This window comes from Engraulis encrasicolus, chromosome 3, assembly GCF_034702125.1.
Source record: "Engraulis encrasicolus isolate BLACKSEA-1 chromosome 3, IST_EnEncr_1.0, whole genome shotgun sequence".
Taxonomy (NCBI): domain Eukaryota; kingdom Metazoa; phylum Chordata; class Actinopteri; order Clupeiformes; family Engraulidae; genus Engraulis; species Engraulis encrasicolus.
The window spans coordinates 27,554,882-27,579,180 of NC_085859.1; the positions used below are offsets into that span (position 1 = coordinate 27,554,882).

At 43.1% G+C, this 24,299-nt stretch overlaps 1 protein-coding gene across 2 annotated transcripts; it reads right to left on the minus strand.

Moving 5' to 3' along the window:
- Positions 1-5,423: 5,423 nt before the first annotated feature.
- On the minus strand, positions 5,424-21,420 carry slc14a2 (solute carrier family 14 member 2). 2 transcript variants are annotated; one of them, XM_063195119.1, is made up of 10 exons: positions 21,332-21,420; positions 21,020-21,094; positions 20,131-20,317; positions 17,462-17,651; positions 15,892-16,020; positions 13,229-13,421; positions 8,328-8,475; positions 7,481-7,615; positions 6,771-6,820; positions 5,424-6,415 (listed from the first exon to the last, which is right to left on the minus strand). In XM_063195119.1, exons 3-10 carry the CDS (start codon positions 20,300-20,302, stop codon positions 5,999-6,001), a joined length of 1,434 nt encoding a protein of 477 aa, XP_063051189.1. In that variant the 5' UTR covers positions 20,303-20,317; positions 21,020-21,094; positions 21,332-21,420; the 3' UTR covers positions 5,424-5,998. The 2 variants fall into 2 exon arrangements, with proteins under 2 accessions (XP_063051189.1, XP_063051188.1); XM_063195118.1 differs by having other exon boundaries at positions 21,348-21,418.
- Between the last annotated feature and the right edge of the window lie 2,879 nt (positions 21,421-24,299).

The window sequence follows — 24,299 nt, forward strand, 5'->3', positions numbered from 1 at the left end:
CGCCTTGTTCACCCCAGCAGCACTGAGATGGACGGAATGTGAACATTCAGTCCCTTTTTGATGACAGGTCCACCCCCACCCACAGCAACTGGGAGGGTCTGTCCACGCCAAGTCTCCCCAGATCGCCGTGCAAGAGATGTATCGTAACCCTCACGACAGTGGGCTCAGCACTTGGTTTGGACAGTCTTAACGTGCGTCTGACAGCACTTCGATGAACATCCAATCACTGGCCTTAGCCTTGATTTTGGCAGGACTTTTTCCTGTCGAGATGAACAAGAACAGAGAAAAGTTCTCTACACATAGACATTTATCATAGTCAATGTATTAGCCAAATCAGCATTGTTGTAAATGAATGTTTCAGGTTAGGTTAGGGGTGAAGTTTCAGAACAAGGTTTCATTTAACATGTGCCCTATACACTTGTTTGATGCACTGATTAATCCTAAAATATCTCTCCTGTTTGAGATATGTGCCATCCACATGACTCAATAAAACTGAAGTAATTTCCGAAACAGACTTTGAGCACAGTAATTGTCCACACAAAATACCTGTCTGCATCAAACTCTGAAAAAGAAAAAATCAAAAATGAATAAACCAAAAATGAAAATTCTGCCAAACATCTCCCCACACCCTCCATTTCATAGGTACATATATCAAGGCAGGCTTCTTCAAACATTTGCTTAAAGACAGAAGCTCTCAGTCAACTCATCCACACACAGTCAGTAGTGTGGAGGAGGTGCGCAGCTGTAACAGAGTAGAGAGCATCATAACAAAAACACGTTTTGTTAGTGGTGACAAAACAAAACCCAAGACAGACCGACCATTGTCTCATAATCTATACTCAAAATAAAATAGATAGCACTACATTCCGGGAGAACAACAATTATCAAGATCACAGCAAAATTATGAAAAAGAAAATTACTTAATCCCAAAAGTATAACATGAAACCGACTCTGGTCATATCTGACTATTGTGGCTCACGTTTAGAGTACAGTCCATTACTGAATAGGCCATAAACGCAGACTGAAAAAATATGGTTACTGCATCCAATGTAGCCCTGAAAATACTCTATGCACAGATGGACATAATAGTCAGAGAAGCATAACATTAAGCATGCAGTACAAAATTACTTTAATCATAGTATTAGCTGGCCTCACATAGTAGTTAGGTCTGCATAAATCCCTCTGTAACAGAACTAAAACATATTGGCATGCAGTCCTCACTGTCCTTCTGTCATGAGGTCATGATGATTTAGGGCCTAGCCCAACTCCTGCCAATAATGTCAGTACATTCAAAAATAGGGAGTGGAACACAAAGTATGGGAACACCTACCATCAAAACACTACACACAATTAACAATCTGGCACCACAAAGCATCTTACTGCTCACATCGTTACAACAAATAAGATAGGGTGTTTTTTTTTTTTTTTTTTTTTTTAGTAATTTGAGAATCCAATAATATTTGTGGATATGTTGAAACGGATATTCAGGTTTAGGGAATTTCCCCCTCTGAGGTCTTAGGTTACCTTGAGCATTGTGCCTTGCACACACTATACATGTTCTACATAAAAAAAAATTGAATAGGAATTAAAACCATAAGTAGTATATGCTTATATCCCTCCTGTTGAGACATGACTTAGCCCATGGCTCCATCAATTTAAAAGAAAAATGAAACAACCAGACAGACCCTTTACCTACGGTATAAAGGTCAGACCCTGTCTAACTTTAGGTCAAACGTCGCATGGTTTGAAAGAGAAAGAAAAAATGACATGATACATTTTTGTCTAAAAACATGATAAAATTAGACCAACCTTTCACTATTTGCCTTGTGCAAACACTTAATTTTAATCTTAACTTTTGAATCTTTGTTTGTATGAAGTTTCAATCTCAGATTCATCGTTAGTGTACAGCGGTGGTTCCCAACCTTTTTCTTAGGGGACCCATGTTTTTACTATGTTAAGCTTTGGTGACCCAACCACGCGAGCGCCCGCACGAGACGGAGTCACAAGATGCCCTCCGTTTCCTGCGATAACTTATTTTAGTTATTTTATTCCTCAATTCGTCTTTGGTCAAATATAGAATAAATGTTTAATGTAGCACTTACAATTTGTTTCGTCTATGCATTTATTAGTTAAATGCTTTGTCTTTTATTCAACATGGGCTATATATATTTAAAACGAAACCCCTTAAAATCAAGAGGGCTCCGCGACCCCCGTTGGATCTTTTTGGCGACCCATAAGGGGGGTCCTGACCCATAGGTTGGGAACCACTGGTCTACAGGTAGGCCTACTTATCTTCACACAGGAAAGAAAAGGGTGTTTCAAGACCCTTACACAGATTAATTCTAAGTATGACACGGTAACACATATGGTTTACCCGAAAATAACAAACCAAACAATTCAAAACAGTAATGAAATGAAAATACAGAGAGACAACTGTCTCTTCCTTTGTAAATCAAACAAATGAAAATATAAGGATCCCAACGTCCCCAAATTCAAACTTTTAAAAGCAAGTAGAAAACCTTGACATGTCTCATCACCAGGGGTGGAAAGTAACTAATTACTTTTACTCAAGTATTGTACTTGAGTAGCTTTTATGAATACTTTGTACTTTTTAAGTAATTTTTTAAATTAATACTTTTACTTGTACTTGAGTACATTTTGACCCAAGTACTTTACTCAATTACACTGGAACCTGGCCTGAGTACTGAGTAAACAAAAAAATGACTGAGAGACAAAATGCAATGCACAATAATGACACAATCCGCCGGAAATGAAAGTTTGTGCAGGATGGCACACAGCATTTCTTGTTGAGTACTTCCACCCAACTCAAAATACATAATAAGGCAAGAAATCCGATGAAATAAAACAAAGAAACAAGTCACAGTTAAAAGTCAATCAAAACAAAATGATAACCTAAATTGCTAGCAATGTTTAGCACATGTGATCTAACTCTCAGACCAGGTCCAAATTATGTTTACTCACAGCACCTTTGGGCCATCAAATAACGCCTGCGTTATTTCAAGATCTCATAAGAACAAGGAGATAAGAACAAGGAGAAAGCTTCATCTATTCTTTAGAAGGAACAAAGACATTTCGTTAGGCCTACAGTAAATCATGAAAGCAAAACTCTTTTGCAAAGTTAACATGTTCAGGATAGTCCATTTAAGACAATAGCATTTAATGCACAAACAACGAGTAGGCCTATCACAAATATAAACAAATAGCATTCAAAGTCTCTTCAACCTGCTTCAGCTTTCTTTACGTTCAGTTTCACTTTTCCATTGTTTATACAGACGGGGGAAACCTGGCGAACCCAGATTCCACAATTAAATTACACCTCTTTAAACCGTTCAACCTCAACCAATACCCTACTTGCACAAACCATCAAAAAGAGACCATCGCAACGTTACGCTTTTCTTACACATAAAGGGCCAGGTAGACAGGGCCCGGTGGCCTTCACCACGGTTGGTGATTTCTTACTTAAGACAATGCATTAAACATTAACAATCAATTGAAAACAGTTGCCTAAAGAAACAAACATAACTCCACAACCCCATTTTCTCGTGCCAAAAATAAATGGGTAAGAATGTGTGGAAAAACAAAATCATGACAAAATTCTAGACCTCAAAGTTGAATTGTAGAATAAAATAAAAGGCTCCTTCTTTTTAAAAAAAATTTGTTTCAACATGTGCACTCACAAGCTTCGGCTAACTCTGAACACAATAGAGTACCTCCTAGGGGTGGAACGATTGACAAAATTCACGGTGCGGTTCATATCACGGTATCAAGGTCACGGTTCTCGGTTCTCTACGGTTCTTTTTTAGTTCGTGATAAATGGTGCACTGGGAATATTAAACCCTATTTATTTATATAACTGTAATTATAAAGTGATGTGCAAGTTGAATCAGCTGTCATCAGCCTTTCAAATGCCCTCTTTCAAGTGGCTAATAGAATCAGACCTATCACTAAATATCCTACATATGGTTTGTAGGCTTATAATGTGAAAATGGTGTGATTTTAATTGTGTCATCCTCTGATTGGTCTTACGTATATACTAATGTATTAATCAGAGAGACTGGGTAAGATACTCCTAGAATCTCTACTTTACATATTTTTCTGGGCAGTACATGAATTGCGGTTTGCCACGGACTGCATTTCACGGTTCGGTATGGTGTGTGAATTGTACGATTTCGGTTTTCGGTGCGGTTTGTACCATCCCTAGTACCTCCACTAAACACCCAAAGTATGTCTTCCACTCTCAGACATATTATAGGCACTCACTCCACAGATACACACGTACACTCCACAGACACATATACAACCTCTCTCACACACACACAGTGGGGTGTCCCACTAGGACAATTCATACAACAAATAGGGCCCACACAGACAGACAAACAGAGATCACAGTTGTTAGTAAACATATCATATTACTATATGGTATCTGAGACACTGCTCAGTGAGTAATCCAAATGGCTGTCATTTGCTTTTTCACACTAGTTTTGCTATAATTTCAGAGTTTTCAGATCTACATTTTTTGTTTGTTTGTGGGCAATGCCTTGCCCAGTGACCCTTTTGTCCACATACAAAGCATTTATCAAGTCTTTTTCTATTCGTACCGCTTTATCCAATAACACAAAGGTGCTATTGCCGTAGGGTCTTCTTTTTGTACTACTTTTCAGTCTTTACACGATAGTTCTTCCAAGAACTTCTCTCTGTCTTTGCTTTGCCCCGTTCCCATTTTGAACTAAAATTTGGCCCAGTGGTTCTTTAATACCTGCAGTATTCTAACACTGGGTTTTTGCAACAAGGTAGCGATCAACGACCGTTGTGGTAAGGTTCTCTTCGACCTTCTCAGGTGGAACCTTCTTGCATACGAGCATCCACAAGGGCTCACTACTTTACTCTTGTTGAATTGGTATGAAACACAATCACCTAATGGTAAATGTATTTCCTTTCATACACACTTGCACACTTTTCTCAACGCGGAGAACACATATTTTAACTAGTTTCTTCTAAACTAGGGGAGTCTGCCCTCCCTTTACTTTACGTAGTCCAGTCTTTAACTTGTTCAACGACACAGAGGAGTCTGGCCTCCTATTTTACCTGATAGAGTCTAGAATTGTCAGGGTTTTACTCTCTATTTACCGTCTTTCACATTCAATCCTTTTGAATAAAAGACCTACTCACAATTCTCTGTTCTCCTGGGGTATTCCGTCAACCCTCAGATCCCAGCCTGCGAGGGAGGGACCAGTCCCGCAAAGGGTCTTAGTGCTGTGGCCACAGTCTTCCTGGATCTCACTCGCACGCTGGAATCGTCAGGTATCTTGGAATCCGGTTCGAAAGGACCAATTAAATGTTAGGTTTAAGCTACCAACATTTATCTCTAATAACCTGTACAGAAGAGTCACAGAGAACTTGAGTTAAATTCAACACTTGCAAGGAGGGTGACCAGGAGACTGCTTTCAGTTACAATGTCCAAGATCACTCTGAAAACAGCCTCCTTCTCCTTACGTTTTATTGAAGGAAAGCCCTAGTTACAATTTCGGTTTCAATTGGTCTAAGGGGAGGGGTAATTAGCTAAACCAGTTGAAACCAGTTTACACAGTAGCATATTTCTTAGCAGAATACCAGTTTACACAGTAGCATATTTCTTAGCAGAATATCTTGTTATTTAGCTGAAACAGACTGAATGTGACCTTGTCCTTTTCTCCTCGCCTATTGAGAGAGTGTTTGCTACAGTTGAAGAACATTCCTGCTCTCTCTCTCTCTCTTTCTCTGGCCTGCAGGCACAGAGCGAAAACAATGACACATTCAGAATATACGCACATACATATGCCCTGACTTAAAGCCTGGGGACAAGAGTTAGACAAAGTGAATAACTTATGTACATTACTCCAACATATAGCTTCAAGTTCAGTGCCTCTGCCATGGCCACGCCTCCTGAGCGAAATTGGGCCATGATGTTCGCCCGCCATCAGATTCAGATAAGCGACGACTACACCATACTATCGCTATCTTCCGCAGGCTCATCAGTCACACCCACTGCCGCCGTGTTATCAGTCGTTTCGTGATCAGGAACATCTTCTTGTTGCAAGTTCACCACGCACGCATCAGGCACGTTGTCGTCGGCGGCGACTCCCTCGCTCCTCATTATGTCCAATTTCAGTTCCTCCTTCTCCGACTTCTCTCCTCCTTCTCCCTTCTTCCCCTTCCGTGCCTCCTCCTCCTCCTGCTCCTTCTTCAGTTTCTCCGCCTTCTCCGCCTTCTTCATCTTCCAGAAGAAGCGTAGGTTCTTCTCCGGGTAGGTCACCTTGGCCAGCGGGAGCTTGAAGATGGTGTCAGTTTCCGTGGTGACCTGCAGGAAGGTGAGGGCCGACAGGCAGAAGGGCCACGTGCAGGCGGGGAGCCCAAACTGCGGTGGCACAGAAGAGATCATTAAGTTGCGCTGAATTACACAATATATCATAAGATGCAGTATATAATATACAGCATAATACATATATTTCAATACATACATAATGTTATTCCGTTCTATTCCGTTTGCCCAGTGTGCTATGGGCAATAGGCGTAAAATACTGAATCCAAACCAGATTTACAGCATGAATGTTCAATAAACAATATTTGAACAGAATACCACGAGGTAGCTGCAATTATCTCTTTATTCTCTACAGTACACCGCTGTATTGGGCTGTATATTTCTACTTCCCAAAGAAAACAGAGAGGCTGTTCAGTTAGTATTTACATAATGTGGTAAGCGCGGTACTTACAGCTGACATGATGTTTGCAATGGCCGATCCCAGATACGCACAGAAAAATGCTGAGGAAATGAGAAACGGGAAAGAGTCAAGGAAGGGCATTTGCACAGTAATTAAAGTCATTTGTCTTCATCAGATATAATGATGGGCTCCAGCGCTCAGCAGCTGGGCAAACGAGGAGCCCAGGAGATTAGTATTGAGAGATGCATCTTCCTTGCATAGTTGCCAGATTGGGCGGTTACCCGCCCAATTGGGCTGCTTGGGATAGCCGTCTGCGGGTAAAAACTCTGCAGTTTCTCTGCAGTTTTATGCCCACAGAAATCAATGCAATTTGTTGAAATTGGGCGGAATTTAACGGCTCCAGGCGTTTTTTGAGCACATTTTGGGCGGGATTAGATCACGCACATCTGGCAACACTGCTTCCTTGCCTGGGACGTCGGAAGATAATTGCATAGGAAACCACTGATAGACATTACCTAATACTTTAGGGCGTTAGTCTTGGAAGGTTGCAGGGTCAAATCCTGCACCTGCACCAGGGTCAAATCCTGCACCCAGATCATACCACTGACCTAATAATTCACGGATAGACTTAATTGTTTGCATTCATAAAATAATGAAGGGATGCACCCATAAGCTGCTCTATTTGTTTTTATTTTGTTTCATTATTTTTTAATTAATGAAGAATTAAAGTTTTAAAAAAAGGAAAGAGGGCCAGGACGTACCACAGGTGATGGCCAGCAGGTGCACCTGCCAGGTGAGGGCGTAGAACATCCCACCAATGGCGATGCAGGCCAGCACGCAGTTGTAACCCCACAGGCCAAAGTAGATGTCCCCGAAGGGGGCAGCCAGCGCCAGTCCTAAAGAACACAAAATGTAGAGAGCAGTTTGTTACAGCAGAAACGGCATTATCAATAAGACCATTGAATATCAGTTCTTGCTCGAAGCCATCGCTATTTTTAAACCATTAAAAAAGCTTGAAGTACTGGTAGCTCCACACTTCAACATCTGTGTGCGCCCCTCTGTGCAAGCCTTCAGCAGTGCATGTAGTACACGTGAGAGAGATGTAAGCCAAGGGTTAACTGTAAACTGGTTACCATTAGTTTTTAAATGATTTATGTATTTATGTATGTGGGGAGTTTACTTTACTTCTTTAATTCTTAAGATGCAGAGCTGATGACCCCATCATCATTTCACTACAATACCATGTATGTGACAAATACAATTACTTGAACTTGAACTTGAACTTGTATTTTAAACAAATGGCACGAGGCGAAGCGTGAAACGTGTCCCGGTAAGTAACCGGTAATACACACGTGCTGTGTTTTTTTTGATTAGTCACAGTTAGCTCCACATTTGGGATCGCTTAACAAGGGCTCTGCCATGCAAAACTCATTTTAGATGAACAATGCTGACAGCTCAGGTGAAGCAAGGTGAGAGAAGTCAGATGGGGACAGAGGCAATTGTCTAGTATGGTATGCAGTAGCTCTTACACATCAAGAAACCAGTCCCAGAATTGTCATTAAGCTGTCATTCAAACTGGCTCAAACTGGTCCCCCTGGCCTATCTTACCTGACACCATGCCAACAGCGGAGCCGAGGGTTGCGTGCACGCAGGTGATGGGGGAGGAGATGAAGAGGGCGAGGATGAATATGCCCCCGGTCCACGGGTTGTCGCAGCCGTACACCTGCCCTACGCCCACAGGTATGGCCCTGAAGAGCTGTAGAAATGACAAAAGACACGGCACGGGATCAAGACCTGACGTGACACACGAGAGGTAACCACAGTACAGTACAGTCCATCACACACACACCATACACATCAAAGCAACAAGAGTGGCGTAGGGCAGGGTTGTGGCAGCCGTACACCTGCCCTACGCCCACAGGTGGGGCCTTGAGGAGCTGCAGAAATGACAAAGACACAGCACGGGATCAGACCTGTGAGACATGAGAGGGGAATATAGTGCAGTACAGTCCATCACACACCATACATAAAGCAACAAGAGTGGCGTAGGGCCAGGGTTGTAACAGCCGTGGACACCTGTCCTATGTCCACACATATTTGCCTGGAAGAGCCTCAGAAATGACAAGACTGTGACACATGAGAGGGGAATATAGCGTAGGCCAGTGTTTCTCAACCTTTTTTAAGGCAAGGCACCCTTTCATTTCATGAAAAATTTCAAGGCACCCCAAACCAACAAGCCGTAATATGGCATCGCATCTGATACCACACAAGCTTAGAAAAGTAACACATTTGGAAACGTCACACGACGTACGTTTGAAGTTGCAGCTGACTAGAGCGACCTATATTTACTTTATTGTGCGTAAATAGCATATGAAAGATTCCACTGACTAGCATTAACTTAGACAAATATGTATTACATAATTGTATTTATCAGCCACGTTTCCACGGCACCCCTGAAGGAGGCCCGCGGCACCCCAGGGTGCCCCGGCACCCCTGTTGAGAAACACTGGCGTAGACTACCACCACACAAATTGAACAAGAGTGGAGCTGGGTTGCACAGCCGTACACCTGTCCTACAGGTATCGTCTGGAAGAGCTACAGAAATGACGAGGCATATTGGGCCCTGCCGTGACTCTAACGGTGGGGCACTAGGCTGCTGCGCCGGCGACCTGGGGTTCGATTTCGGCCCAGGTTTGTTTTGCCAGTCCTTCCCCGTCTCTCTCTCCCCAAACATTTCCTGTGTCTCTCTGTGCCGACACTAATAAAGTCTAAAAAGACCAAAGAATTATATATTTAAAAAAGAAAAAAAACGAAATGACAAGGCACGGGATCACATCTGACATCTGACAAGAGGGGTAAATACAGTGCAGGCCACAATCCAGATCAAACGAGATGAGTGTTGCTGGGTTGTCAGGGCAGTAGGCCGCTCCTATCCCCATGCATGTAAAAGCTGCAGACTGTATGGCATGAGATCAGAGCTGATGTGACACAAGCGGCACTGTAACTACGGAATAGGCCACCGTACAACGAGAGGAGAGTTGCTGGGTTGTCATAGCAGTGCACCTGTAACTATGCCCACGGGTATTGCAGGAAAGAGCTGCACCCACAACCAGTGACATGATACTGGCACAAGATCAAACACACGGCACAAGATCACACACGTGCCATGAGCCATCAGGCACAAGAGATCCGATCTGACATGAGAGGCAACTAAAGGAAATCATTGTCATCGGACAAGGACAATGGCGCTGGATAAGAACGCTGATGAAGGTCTGACTGACCGAAATGTCAGCTTTCACATTAAAACCTGGACCGTAATTGTAGCAGCGTTGTGCTTCTTCTATAATTTTCAAGTGATTTCCATTGAGATCGCTGCACCGGCAAACAAAGATTCAAGGTGTGCAGGCCACCTCCTCCATCCTGCTGGATAAGAGTTTAACACCTTGACCGGGCTCTTTCAAATCATTTTCAGCTTTGAATGATAACTCAAATTTTCAAAATGGTAGCGTCATCAACATACACACAAGACACCCATGTCTTCTCGACAGACAAGAAGAAAAAATACACAAACTCAACTGAACAACTGAAGAGAAAATAAATAGCAACATTAACAAATGCCTGAGTAAAAGACTGATGACTGACATCAACAAGTAATCATTGAAAATAATCATAGATTTCAAAAGGCAGCAAAATGTCAGCCTTCATGCAGAGCTTCTGTAGTAATAACATTTTTGTCTCATAAATTAATCTCTCACTTAAGATTCTCAGTTATGTCATAAGCAATGCTGTTACGATGAAGTTGAGCTTTTTCAGCAAGTAGTGAATGGAATCCTGTCTGCATGAAAGAGCTATGAGGAGCCAGACAGTCAGACAGCCAGACACCTCTGTTTGATGTGACCACACTAGGTGAGACAATTAAAAAGCGATGGTGATGATCACACTTGGTGATGGAAGACATTCCAATAACTGATGTGGGTGTGGGTAGCACTGGAAACTGGGCACACTGTCAGCACACTAAAGGTGAGAACGAGGGCAAATTGCACTAATATGTTTGGAAGGCAGGTTGCGCACATCCACAAAAAACAGTAGTAGTAATTCCAAAAACATGGCAAGAACATGATCTCCGCCAAGGAAGCTGTTTGATAGAACATTTGACTACGGTATGTTACACCCTATTTTTTGAATGACAAAAGACCAACAAAGGTCGGCGTCTGCGCCTGCACTTAACACCCGTGTATTGCTTGGTGCGTGCACTCCCAAAAAGTAGTAATCACTCAAGATAATAGAAAAAAGGAGGCGCACACAAGGCTTGTGTGAAAAAAGTGTATTGAAGCCGAAATAAAACAACAAAAGTCTAAGGTTAACTGGAGAAACAGACGTTTCGGAGCTAGTCTCCCTACTGGAGACATTGAGAATGAACTAGCTCCAAAACGTCTGTTTCTCCAGTTAACCTTAGACTTCTGTTGTTTTATTTCGGCTTCAATACACTTTTTTTTCACACAAGCCTTGTGTGCGCCTCCTTTTTTCTATCATCTTGATGTGAGTGATTACACCCTATTTTTTGCAAGTCTTTCTGCCTTCTTTTTGTGGAGTGTCAAAATTTACCCTATTCTGCAATGGTGAAGAATCTTTCAAAAATTCCTAGGTCCGAAACGTGATCCGGATCACCACCAAAATTTTATCACTGTCATTTCCAACAACGACACAAAGTTTCAGCCAAATCTGTTTATAACTTTTTGCGTTATCCTGCTCACAGACACACAGACAGACACAGACCGACAAACCAATGTGACCGAAAACACAACAACTTTGGCAGAGGTAATTATATATTTTAATGACCACCTACTTTACAGTGATTTAATGCGTTTAGGCTACCCTATGTATTTAACATTTTTCTGCGTCAATGGGTTTGCCGGCAGGCCACTCTGCTGAAAAGACTCCACTACATCACAACAACACTGCTATGACATACATTACAGAGAGCCTTACGTTGCCTTCACGGGCTCGGGACCTCTCGAGACAGCTGACGGTAGTGGTCACATGACAACCGAGTTCTGGAGTTTGGCGCATGAACGCCACAGATCCCGGAACAATCTGTAATCATGCCTGTTTGACCTTTTCATGAATTTTTACTGATTAACAAACTAATATTAACCAGTGTAACCAAAATAGAGTAATTTTTGCAACAACAAAAAAAATATTTCTTGAAATTCAAAATGGCGGACCATGGAGAAGACCCACCTTTTCATGTATGAAAAGTGCAATTTCCCCAGTCATAATGAATACATAGAATTTGATGGTGGTGGTATTCATGAAAAAGGAAACATTAGTGAATGGGAGCATAAATTCTGGAAATAAACTACAAAAAAATATTACACACTGCACCTTTAAGTAACAGATTAAGACTTGATATTTACAGAGGTTACAACAGAGGGCCTGTGCAAAACGGTTAATAATAGCCTCACGAGAGACAGCATCACTGATGACACTGCCGCCCCCATCCCTACCGCAGAGAGGAATCTAGGGGCACACTCTGAAAATGCAGCTCTTCCAGCTAGATCAAATTCCACCCTGCATAGTCGCTACCTACCAGCATCTCAGCTACCCTGGCCCTGCTCCTTCTGCAATATTCTACCGTGCCATTTGCCAAGGGGTAATGAAAGTTCAAAGAAAGAGCATGCACACACACACACACACACACACACACACACACACACACACACACACACACACACACACACACACACACACACACACACACACACACACACACACACACACAAAGTGTGAAAGTGAACCGAACTCAGTCCTCTTTAAGTGGACAAATAAGTGAACTGACGGGAAAAGGACTCAGTTCTGTTGTTGTTCATATTGTGAGTGTATTACAAAAAGAACTGGCTGATCTTTCTGGTCCCATTAGGCTTTTATGGCCTATCAGTCCTGTTTTTGGTCACACCCGGTCCTCTAGAGCCCTCCTTAAGTGATTGCGCCTAGTCAAAAGTGTAACTTGTACTGTAATCGAACCAATTCCAAGGGGTCTGGGTATACTTTGAAGCGTTCACATAAGCACAGATAATGTTGAGCCACAGGTCTGAGTTTACTTAAATGGCTGAAAGGGACCAGGTGTGAAAACATATTGTGAACAAATATTGTTCATATGCTATCATCCTTCCTCTGTAGCATAAACAATTGCGCGCGCGCGCGCACACACACACACGCGCGCACACACACACACACACACACACACACACACACACACACACACACACACACACACACACACACACACACACACACACACACACACACACACACACACACACACACACACACACACACACACACAGAGAACATGGTCATCAGACCATGCTGACCCCCCTGCATACACACACACACGCAAAAACACACACAAACACAGCCCCCCGCCTCTCGCCTCATACAAAAACACTCTCCTGCACTCTCTCTCTCTATCTCTCTCTAGCACACACACAAACAGTCGCAGGGCTCACCTTGGCCACGTCGACCTCAGCCCAGGTGATGTTGGGGAAGTCTGAGCGGGGCTGGATGAGCACCTGGGGGAAGTGGTGGTTGTAGTGGCCAGTGGCCACCATGTGCACGCACACCAGGATGTTGAAGGGGAGGGTGAAGACGGGCAGGTCCCAGCGGCTGTTGATGGAGGCTATGGCGCTCGACACGATGGGGCTGCACACCACACAGAACACAGACAGATGAGAGTTTGATTGAGGGATTGAGTGATTTGAGTACACAAATGCATGTAGCCTACAAAGGCAGGCAGACAGGCAGACACATAAACGTATGTGCTCTTGCGCACGCACGATGGCACGCACAAACGCACGCACACATGCACACACACACACACATGCACATACCCAACTAAAATCTACCACAGACATCTGCTTGTGCACTTCAGGGTTTTTTTTCAAGTCAATTGAAAGACCTCTGTTTAGGGATGCAAACGATTAATCGATTAATCGCCTTTAATCGATCAATGTGTTAATCGATTAAAAAACATTAATCGCAATTAATCGACAATTCAACCTACAAGAGACCCAGGTGAAATGGGCATGTGAAGAGTGTGTGTGAAGAGGGTTGTGAATAGTGGAAATATTTAAAACACTTTTGGATTAAAGAATTAAAATTGAACTTACTTAAATGTGGTATTTTATCTACATTTTTAATTCTTTTTTTTAGATTTAATAGGTTTTTTTCGAGAAACATTGAGATTTTGGGGGAAAAACGCTGCTTATCAATTAATCGTAAATCGATCGATAAGGCTATCAACTAATGATTAATGAATTAATCGATCATTTGCATCCCTACCTCTGTTGAGCATAGAGCGACACTGAGCCATATCCTCTTCTCTGGGAAAGAAATGGAGGAATTGAGGAATGATAAATTGTCATTTATCTGAACTACAGACGAATGGCCCCCTCCTCCAAACATATCTAAGTGTAGTTATTGCCAATGAAGAGCAACAGAGCCATTTCATGAGTGCCATTCTCCCTGCTACAAGGTTATGACCTTGGCCTCGGCCCTGGCCCAAACGGATGAGGCACCTTACTGTTATACCAGTGGCTCAGGTTCGATTCCAACCTGATCTTATTTCCCGATCCCCCATCATCTCCCATACATTTTCCTGTCACACTCTCAAACTGTTCTGAATAAAGAATAAAGGCTTTAAAAGCCCCGAAAATGCTAATATGAGCCACCTAACACATTTAATAGGTTGAGAAAACTACTTATCCCTCCTTTCCACTGACGGTTTTCTGGTAGGCCAACAGATCGACACAGAGCGAGTTGTTCGCCACTTTTTGCTTTTCAATTGGACACGACAGCTCAATTGAAGAGCAAAAAGTGGCGGCCGCATCGCCCTGTGTCAGAAAAACAGCAGTGGAAAAGAGATATTAGTGTTGCTTCAATCCTCAGCTCTCCACTCCACACTACCTTTTCTTTGTTAAGCTGCTGTGATTCGATTACCATCAGAGGAAGCGCATGACCGTGTCTACTTAGAAGTTAAAACAGGAGCGAAGGAGGAGGAGGAGGTGTGTCACGGCTCATAGCATGCCGACACTTTCCATGAAGGCCTGGAGACCTATAAAGGCGCTGATGCCATGCTCAGATACCAGCCACGTGTATCTGACAATCGCTGATCACTGATTTCACATTCAGATAGCAGCTCTATGTAAAATTGCAGCGTCATGTAATATGATCAGTGATAGTGTAGTACAGTGTTTCACCCTTTCAATTCATGAAAAATTTCAAGGCACCCCAAGCCAACAAGCCGTAACATGGTATTGCATCCAATACCATAAAAACTTAGAAAAGTAACACATTTGGAGACGTCACTTGACCTACGTTCGAAGTTGCAGCTGACTGGGGCGACCTATATTTACTTTATTGTTCGTAAATGGCAGATGAAAGATTCCACAGACTAGCATTAACTTATCAATTCAGACAAATATGTATTACATTTCATAATTTCTTTATCAGCCACGTTTCCGCGGCACCCCTGAGGGGGGACCGCGGCACCCCAGGGTCCCCCGGCACCCCTGTTGAGAAACACTGGTGTAGTAGACCTACTGTAGTACACTCTCAGATACAGCACCAGCTACAGAATATGCAATACTCCATGGAGCCCTACAAAGGCAGTGATTCCACGTTCAGATAGCAGCTGTATGTAGAGTAGAGTAACTTTATTCAACTTAACTATTATGTAACCGTGCTCAGTCAGAAGCATATGTATGTAGAAGTATATGAAGACTGAGTGCCTGGGACCTGCTGCTTTACCAGATTATTAGAGGTGCTGTTTTGCTAATTCTGGATTGCCCTACCCCAAGAGCACCACTTTCGGACTGTTTGTCACACACCTGAGCGCAGAGTTGACTTTTCTCTCTTTACTAATAATCTGGTGTTGCACTTCAGCTGACAAAGGTTTCTGTGCATGCTAAATTGTTTGACCCCAATTTCATTGAAGACGGCATGCAATTGCCATCACATCAGCCATACTACAGTACATTCACAATCATTCACGAGATTTCAAATTCAAATTCAAAATCATAATAAATATCCTTGCATCTCTACATACACAGTAGCCTACATATAAGTGTACATGTATTCCTTCTAACTGCACAGAAAAAATTGGCCTACGTACCATGCCATTGACATGAAGACGTTGGGTAGCAGGAGCCACCAGTACCAGTCTCCTGCACCGGAGAAGACAGCCATCAGAAGCCCCACCAGGATGCCATTGTAGCCGTACAGGCCAGCGGCAATAGCCCCCCTGCACACACAACAGGTCAAGACGGTCACAATACTAGTAAACAGAACACAAGTGTAATGTGCACACTCTTCATGCTTTCACTCCAGTAAATGGCTCTTGCTACTGTGTCCATCTGTCCCATTTTTTTCCATTGTTCTGAAAGATCTAGTGCAGCGTTAGTTCTGGCAGACGATGGTAGTCAAGAGTTTGCTGCTTCTAATTTCTCTCAGGTGCTCTAGATCGGCTGACTATATCTCCTCGCTCCTCATTGGTTAGGTTCAAATTTGGCGCCTTTTAAAAGTTCAGTATTTTGTTCTTCAAGTCTTGGCTGCTCGCTTTTCGCAACCCACCACCTCCTGAGCTCCACCTTGTTGTGTATGACATGGCATAGGCTACTCTTTGTCATGTTGTCTGCTCTGTTCATGGGTGATGTGTTTGGTCTCTTAATCTTAAATTGGGTGTTGCTGTCCCCTGAACCTCTGCTTTCCTTAGTGCCCAAGGAAAACCATATTGCCAAATCTAAATCATAACTGTTCAATAAAGGAACTTGCGTTTTTTGACTGTAATGGACCTAACAGAAATACTATATACTATATTCTTCCTGGACTGGACTGAGGGATGCCATTGCTAAGAGACTAAAAGTAATGGTACCCAAGGCAACATTTTGAGCAATTTTGCCAGGCAACAGTATGATTGGCAATTCATAATGAAGAATGGAATGATGGAATGGTTGAAAAAAAGTTATCTGCTGCTAATCAAATTCTCCCAATAAAAACGTTATACAGCATGATTAACAGTCTAAATAACATCCTATAGCATCGTTGCCCGGACAGATTGCTCAAAAAAGGTCACCTGTGTTGTGTATCATCACCATTGGCAAATGTCTTTAACAGTGAGCTAGATATGGTTATTTTATGTGCAAGTATGTGTGTAATGTCTCGTGAGCAATGTCTTTATTTACAGTATGTATGTGTGTAGCTACTTGACACCTTAAAGGGACAGTTTGGTCAATTTCAACATGCAGTTGTATTGCTCACGCTACCCTTGACTTGTCAGATATGAGCAATTCTAATGGGGGCAGCGTTTGTTTACATTTTTAAAAAATGAAACATAGGCCAACTCCAAATATTTTCCCAAAAGGTACTGCTGTTTGCTAGTTGTCTGCTGATGTTTTATAACCTTTTGGATGTTTTTGGGAATAAATAAAAATGTTTTTTTGAAATGTAAACAAAGAGCTGCCCCCATTACAATGACCAGGATCTCGGAAACGGCTGAAGAAGAAGAAAAAAAAATCTCAGGCACTGACAAGTCCAGGGTAGTGTGAGCATTACAACTGCATGTTGAAATTGACCAAACTGTCCCTTTAATTTCCCTCTCTGGGATCAATAAACGATACTCTACTCTACTCTACTCTACTCTACTCTACTCTACCTTGAGGGAGCTGGTTGGCGGCATACTGCACCTGTTTTGGCAGAGGATGAGGGCCGAGATGGTGGCGAACAGGGTGCCCACGAAGCCGTTGAGAGCCCACCACCTGTTCTGCAGGATGAGGCCGGCGAAGATGATGAGGCCGCTCAGGGGGTTGTTGACAAACATCACCTGGGCCGCCCCACGCAGAACCCAGTCCAGGATCTGGAACAGCAGGAACTGCCCTGGAAATCACATCACATTACATCACATTACGTTGGCTGAAAATGTAAACCGAACATGCATGGATAGATGCCTTCACCCAAAGGGACAAACCGGTCCACTTCAGAAAGATTAGGCCAGGGATGGCTGGAGCACTCAGATACTTTTTAGGTCCTTTATTGGGGTGCAAGCATAATGGCAAAAGCGGCTGAGTTTTTGGGGGGGTTTTACCCTGAATAAGGCGCGCACTGCGTAGAAACGTCAGTCATTATACTTGCACCACAATAAAATATACTGTAGGGAGGTCGTGGAGAGAAGGGGCTGTGTCCCCAAATGGCTTCCCAAATCAGGAGCAACCAAAAAAGCAAACACAGCCCTCCTTCCTTCCTTCCTCCTTTCCAAGTTGGCCAATGGCCACTCTGCTCCATGCAGCTCGTCCACTGCAGTGAAAAGGTCAAGCCGAGAGTGTTTTCACGTTCCTTCCAAAATGTTACTAATCCAATACCCTTCCCCCCTCCCTCATGTTTTATTTCTGAGCTACTACTAGTGCCTCTACTGCGGCTAGTGTGCTACTATAGGGACAGTCAAGGCCTCCAAGTCTCAAAAACAAGCAAGGGATGAATAATGTGTTTGAGTCCTCGCCATATTACCATATAATCTCTAAACATCACAGCACAGTCAGTGCAGTGTATTAGGTGTGTAACTTTGTGAAGCATTTGTCAGCAACAGACCTAGAGTACTCTGGGACTAAATACACTCTAGAGATAGAAGGTGAATCTCTAAGTGTTTACACTGAACACTTAACCATATGACGTTCATATTTTGCTGCTGTCAAAACTAGGAATAGGAGGCGGAATTAGAATGAAGAGTTGGTGGTTGGTGGTGATTCAGTGACACCAGACTTGCGCTTCAACCAGTTTGCTCCCGTTGGAACTCCTGAAAACCCTGATACTGACACATGCAGCAGCAGAGACAAACAAGATACCAGCAGGTGTGTATCTGCTGTGCCTTTGAGTTGACACACATACTAAAAGTCATTCCTAACATTTCCCCATTTTCCATTTTGTCACTTTTGAGTTACAATGTGTTCTGTTGGATGGTTTATGGCAGCCCTCTGGTAATAAGTGTCAAGACTGAACTCAGTGCTTTGGCTTGCATTGCACTGCCATTGCATTGCTTTGATTAAAAAACACAGTGTAATTTCTTTCCCTGTTAACAGTTGAATACATTACTAATAAGGCATGTAGAATAAGATAAGTTTTGCTGCCTGGGAATTTGTTTCAGTTCGTGGCTGATTTAATGAGGGACGAGAGAGAGGGTGTTGCATAGAGGGAGGGAACATACTTCTCAAATGATTGACAGACAAGACACATTATGCAAGAGTGAAAGGGAGAGCAAGGTCACAATTTGACTTGGATTGTTTTCACCACCATTAATCACGTATAGGAAACAGGTAGGCAGTGACTTATAGAGGGTAACACCCCCACCATGTAATGTGCAATCAGGAGTAATGTACTGACCGAGAGCACACACACACAAACAAATAGGCACTGTAATTATGCATGTAAAACTCCTTTGTCTCTCCCCCTGCATCCATTGTTTGCATTGTGCCGGGACATTTCTCGCATTGATTAACACACATTAACCTTGCTGTAACATTCCCATCCACCAACAGCTGAGAAACATAATAATGGGAAGAAGGAAAGGGCAGGTACAGTATCAATGTAGGAGCAGCCTAAGGTTAGGGTGAAAGTTGGGACACCACGGGTAGAGACCATCCGGTTTGAATGGCCAGCTCCTTTTTCTGGAGGGTGGGTGGGGAACTGTTTGGTGTTTTGGGTTTAACCTAAATTCCAGAAACGCTTAAGAATTGGGGACTGATTTTGGAACGTGATATTTTTAAACGTGATGTTAGAGCCACTGGAGCTATGCTGCTGATACAGTTATCTGATCGTGGCTGGTCAGTAGCGTTCAGTGGTTAACTTCCTTCAAGATCAATAAAATACCTCCACAACCACTAGTACTCGTACTACTACTACAACTACAACTACAACTACTGCTGCTGCTACTAATACTACTGTTAGTAGCCTACTACACAATAAAACATGCAGTGTTTATTCAACATTTAGAGTACCACATACACTAGAGGATTGTAAAAAAAAGAACATTACTTTTTGTTAAAAAAAATACTGTAAGTGTTGAATCAACACTGGATTTTTGTTTTACTATGTGCTGCTTTTCTTTTTTTCCACTTAATTTATTGAGCAAAAATATCACAAATAATGTTACTCATTGAAGTACAGTTTCCTTTTTGTGAGAACAATAAACCCCCACACATATGAACGCAAAAACAAAAATGGCAGTAAATAATAAATACTAGACATGTTCAAATAGCTAAATAACTTGAATAACCATAGCCACAGACAACTTCAATATATTAAACATGCACAGTATGTCAATTTTAAACGGGTTGTGTGCTGCGTTTCTACAGTACGAGCTCACCTTTCATCCATTCGCCGTAGACCTTCATATCTCCCGAGAAGTACGAGACCCCTTTGAAGAGCTTGGCCTTGACGGTCTGCAGACACACTGGGGGGCTGTGCGCCTCATTCTTCTCCCCGGCCACCGGCTGCTTCTTGGGGTCGGACGTCAAGTCTGTCAGGGGGTTGGCCATGAGTGGCTGGAGCTCCTGAGGAGAGTTCATATAACAGAGAGGGAGACAACGGGCTTTACTACAGACTACTACGGCTACTTGTGGTAGGGGCTGTCACCCCGTGAAAAAAAGAAAACAAAAAACTAGAGGGAGACAACGGGCTTTACTGCAGGCTACTATGGCTACTTGTGGTAGGGGCTGTCACCCAGTGAAAAAAAAAGAAAACAAAAGGAGCACAGTTAACGGAGGCACATGGCAGGATTAAGGCTACAGCTACTTGTTGTACATGTGTCGGGCAGGCTGTCACTCCGGCTTGTGAGTGTATAAGAGGTACAAATGTAGGCTACTATCTCTGCTACCGTTACTTGTGCACGGATGCCCGTCACCCCGTTAATAAACTAAAAATAAATAGAAAAGAAATAGAAAAGAGCATAGTTGTCACAGTCCCAGGTGCTCTGAGAATAGCACACTTGTGCAAAGTCACCCAGGGCTCGAATGCAGGTGGGTATTTTTAACTTGATTTATACTGGTGTTTTCAACCTCTTGCTTAAACACACACACACACACACACACACACATGCACACACACACACAAACACACACGTGCACACACATGCGCACGCTTGCATGCACGCACACATACACACACACATACACACACATGCACACACGCGCGCGCGCACACCTTGCATCTGCTTTAGAAGAGTAACAATTTCCAGTATTAAAAACCACTCTTACCTTTGATGGAAAGGGAGGTGAGGAATATTCACTTGAAGCTGGAATAAAGAAGTCTGTGCTAGTCTTTGGAATACCCTGTAACATATAATGCACAGCAGATATTCAAAACACGATGAACATACTGAGCCCTAATAATGAAGATATCAATATAAGTATATTTATATGGCAGAATTATATAAAATATCAAAACAAACAAACGAAAACAATGACATAATGATTTTATATATAAAATATAATATAGATGTCAGAAAAGTTCTAATGCAATATAGCTTCAAATAATAGTGTCCGCAGAGTGCATTGTCTACTCCTTACGAAAAATGTAGCAAACCTCTGAAAAGTATGTCCCAGGCATAAAGGAGACTAGCTGGAGATACGTACACACTCTTTGAAAAGCCAGAAACTCTGAAGTTTCTAGGCTCGCTCAGTCTGTTCCCTGGGTTTTAATAGGGCCAAGTGTGCATGGCTCCTCCTCTCCACACGCTCAGATGCAAAACGATAAGAAGGCATTCCACACAATGCAACAGACACCTGACTGGTTTCTGAAGCTGATGGGTCCGTACATTTTAAACTCCTATCCTCCAGTTGAATGACGTACCACTTGATGGCAGAAAACCAACTTAAATTCAGAGTGATCACATTATTGCCAATGGATTGTAATCTTACTTATTTGAAAGCCCACTGAAGTGTGTGCGAGAGAGAGAGAGAGAGAGAGAGAGAGAGAGAGAGAGAGAGAGAGAGAGAGAGAGAGAGAGAGAGAGAGAGAGAGAGAGAGAGAGAGAGAGAGAGAGAGAGAGAGAGAGAATTCTTATGCGGATAACAGGCATTGCTTAGGCAACAGTAACTAGCATTTGCACAATATAAGATTTACTGTAGCCTCTTATTAGGTCCTGTTCTGGAAGATTGACACCTCTGCCAGAGCATTTAGCAGGGCCAGTGACAAATGCTTTCTGGAGAAGCAACAGTACAATATAAACATCATGTTGAAACAAAAAGAGAAGGTGAGTCTACATTCGTCATTCTGATCACACCACACTCCACAAGACACATAAGTGCAGTGAACACAACAACAGTCAAACTCAGGGCTGGACTGGTCATGTGGCATACAGGGTATTTGCCCGGTGGGCCAAAAGTCCTCAGGGGCTGATGCATTGTTTTTTTGTGTGTTTTTGACTTACAGCTAGTCCCCACTGGGAAACTGCCCAGACGGAATCCGAGGCGCGGAATATCGCGCTGGGGGTGTGGTCACGGATACTCCCATTAGATTCTTCCCGGGGCTAACTATGCTTCTCACCTGCCTTTCAACCCTCACGGCCCGGCCGGTGTCTCGCGGCAGACAGCGGGCAGACCAAGCGAGATAGCAAACGGCGAACAGTCGTTTGCACACATTACTCACCCAATACCACAACACAGTGTGTACATGGCTTAAATGCGATTGTGTTTTGGAACGAATAGAATAGAACGTGAATAGAAACTTTCATAGGATTCTCCCGTTTGTCCTTATTCTGTCGCTGGCGAACGNGTGTAGCAACCCAATGTAAGTAGGCTGCCGGATGTGAGTGCCCGGATATCCGCCCGAGTATCTGCATGCATTTGCATTCATTTCCACCATCAGGAGTGCTTTGCGGCACCACAGCTACCCTATGTGAGTCGCGCTGTGTCGCCTGACTGTCCCTTCTATAATATGATTGTAGCCTACCGTAAAGCCGGATGTGAGTGCCCGGATATCCGCCCGAGTATCTGCATGCATTTGCATTCATTTCCACCATCAGGAGTGCTTTGCGGCACCACAGCTACCCTATGTGAGTCGCGCTGTGTCGCCTGACTGTCCCTTCTATAATATGATTGTAGCCTACCGTAACAACTCGCCTCGGCCCCCGCCGCAAATATCCACCACACCACCACGGGTCCTCTGGTGTTGTGACCGTTTTAGGATTTTTTTTTCATATCCAATACTTGCACAAGTAGTGTGAGTGACAATTCCATCATGTATGTTTAAACGATATGTGCGAATGCAGTCATGTTGAATTTAGGGTGGCCAAACCATGCCATGTCATGAAGAACGTGCATCACATTATTTAAACAGCTCGTGTAAACAGTTATCCTGAGTGCCCGTGTCTTTTTGGAGATCGGAGGCTTGATTAGCAAAGAGATGGGAGAGAAATTAGTTGTGCGCGCGCACACACATCTGCACAATATCTAAATGATATGCTGTAGTCTCCAATGTGCCTTGTTTCACGTGTGGTTGGCATCACCAAATAATCTGCACAATATGTGGCATAACTTTTCGAGTGCTACATTTAGACCGGGTAAAGTATCGGTCTGTCCCTTAAATAATATTAAGAGTGTCCCGTTACTCGGCCTCGGCCTCCGCCGCAAGTAGGCTATCCTCCACCACGAAGGTCCTGATGTTGTGACCGTTTTGGGATATTTTCATATAATACAGAAATAAGAGCGTGCGCGCGCGCCTCTGACTGTATCTAGACACGGAGGGAGAATGGCTCCAATATTTATATTCAGCGCCCAGTTTAATTATGCACTGACACTTTTAAATGTACATGGCACAATCAAATGAGTAGGCTATGTCTAAATGTGCAGGCTCTGGTCACCAATCTGGCTTTGTTGTTTCGGTATCACAAATAATGGCACAATATGCGGCATGGTTTCGCGTGTTGTTTTTGCACCACCAAATAATAATTACACAATATGCGGCATAGCTGCTGTTTTCTAACTCAGATAGAAGGATATGCCCAGATATTCTTTTAACTTGTAGGATATCCTGATGTTATGTTTCACTAATGTAAGGAGTAAAACTCAGGAACTTCTCGAGTGCTAGCTACATTTAGACTGGGTAAACTCGTGACTTTAATGCCTTCCGAAACGGGCTATTCTGTCTGTGACAGCGTATCTATTTTAGGCTATAGTCTTGTGCAAAACTTTTTATTTAACATTGCGAATGGGCAGGATGATTTGCTTAGACACGCACGTGCTTCAGAGCAGCTAGAACTGTGGAAGGTGACTGCTGCAGTTTTCAGCTCAGTCCTCCTGGATAATAAAAACAAAATAATGCCGACGAGAAAGTAACGCCGTTATCTTTTGATGGATTCGCTTTGAGTGCCCACTGCTGCAGTTTTCAGCTCAGTCCTCCTGGATAATAAAAACAAAATAATGCCGACGAGAAAGTAACGCCGTTATCTTTTGATGGATTCGCTTTGAGTGCCCGGTTGAGACAGTCTAATTTGCACACCGAAATCAATTCGGTTTTAAGTTATAATTTTATATA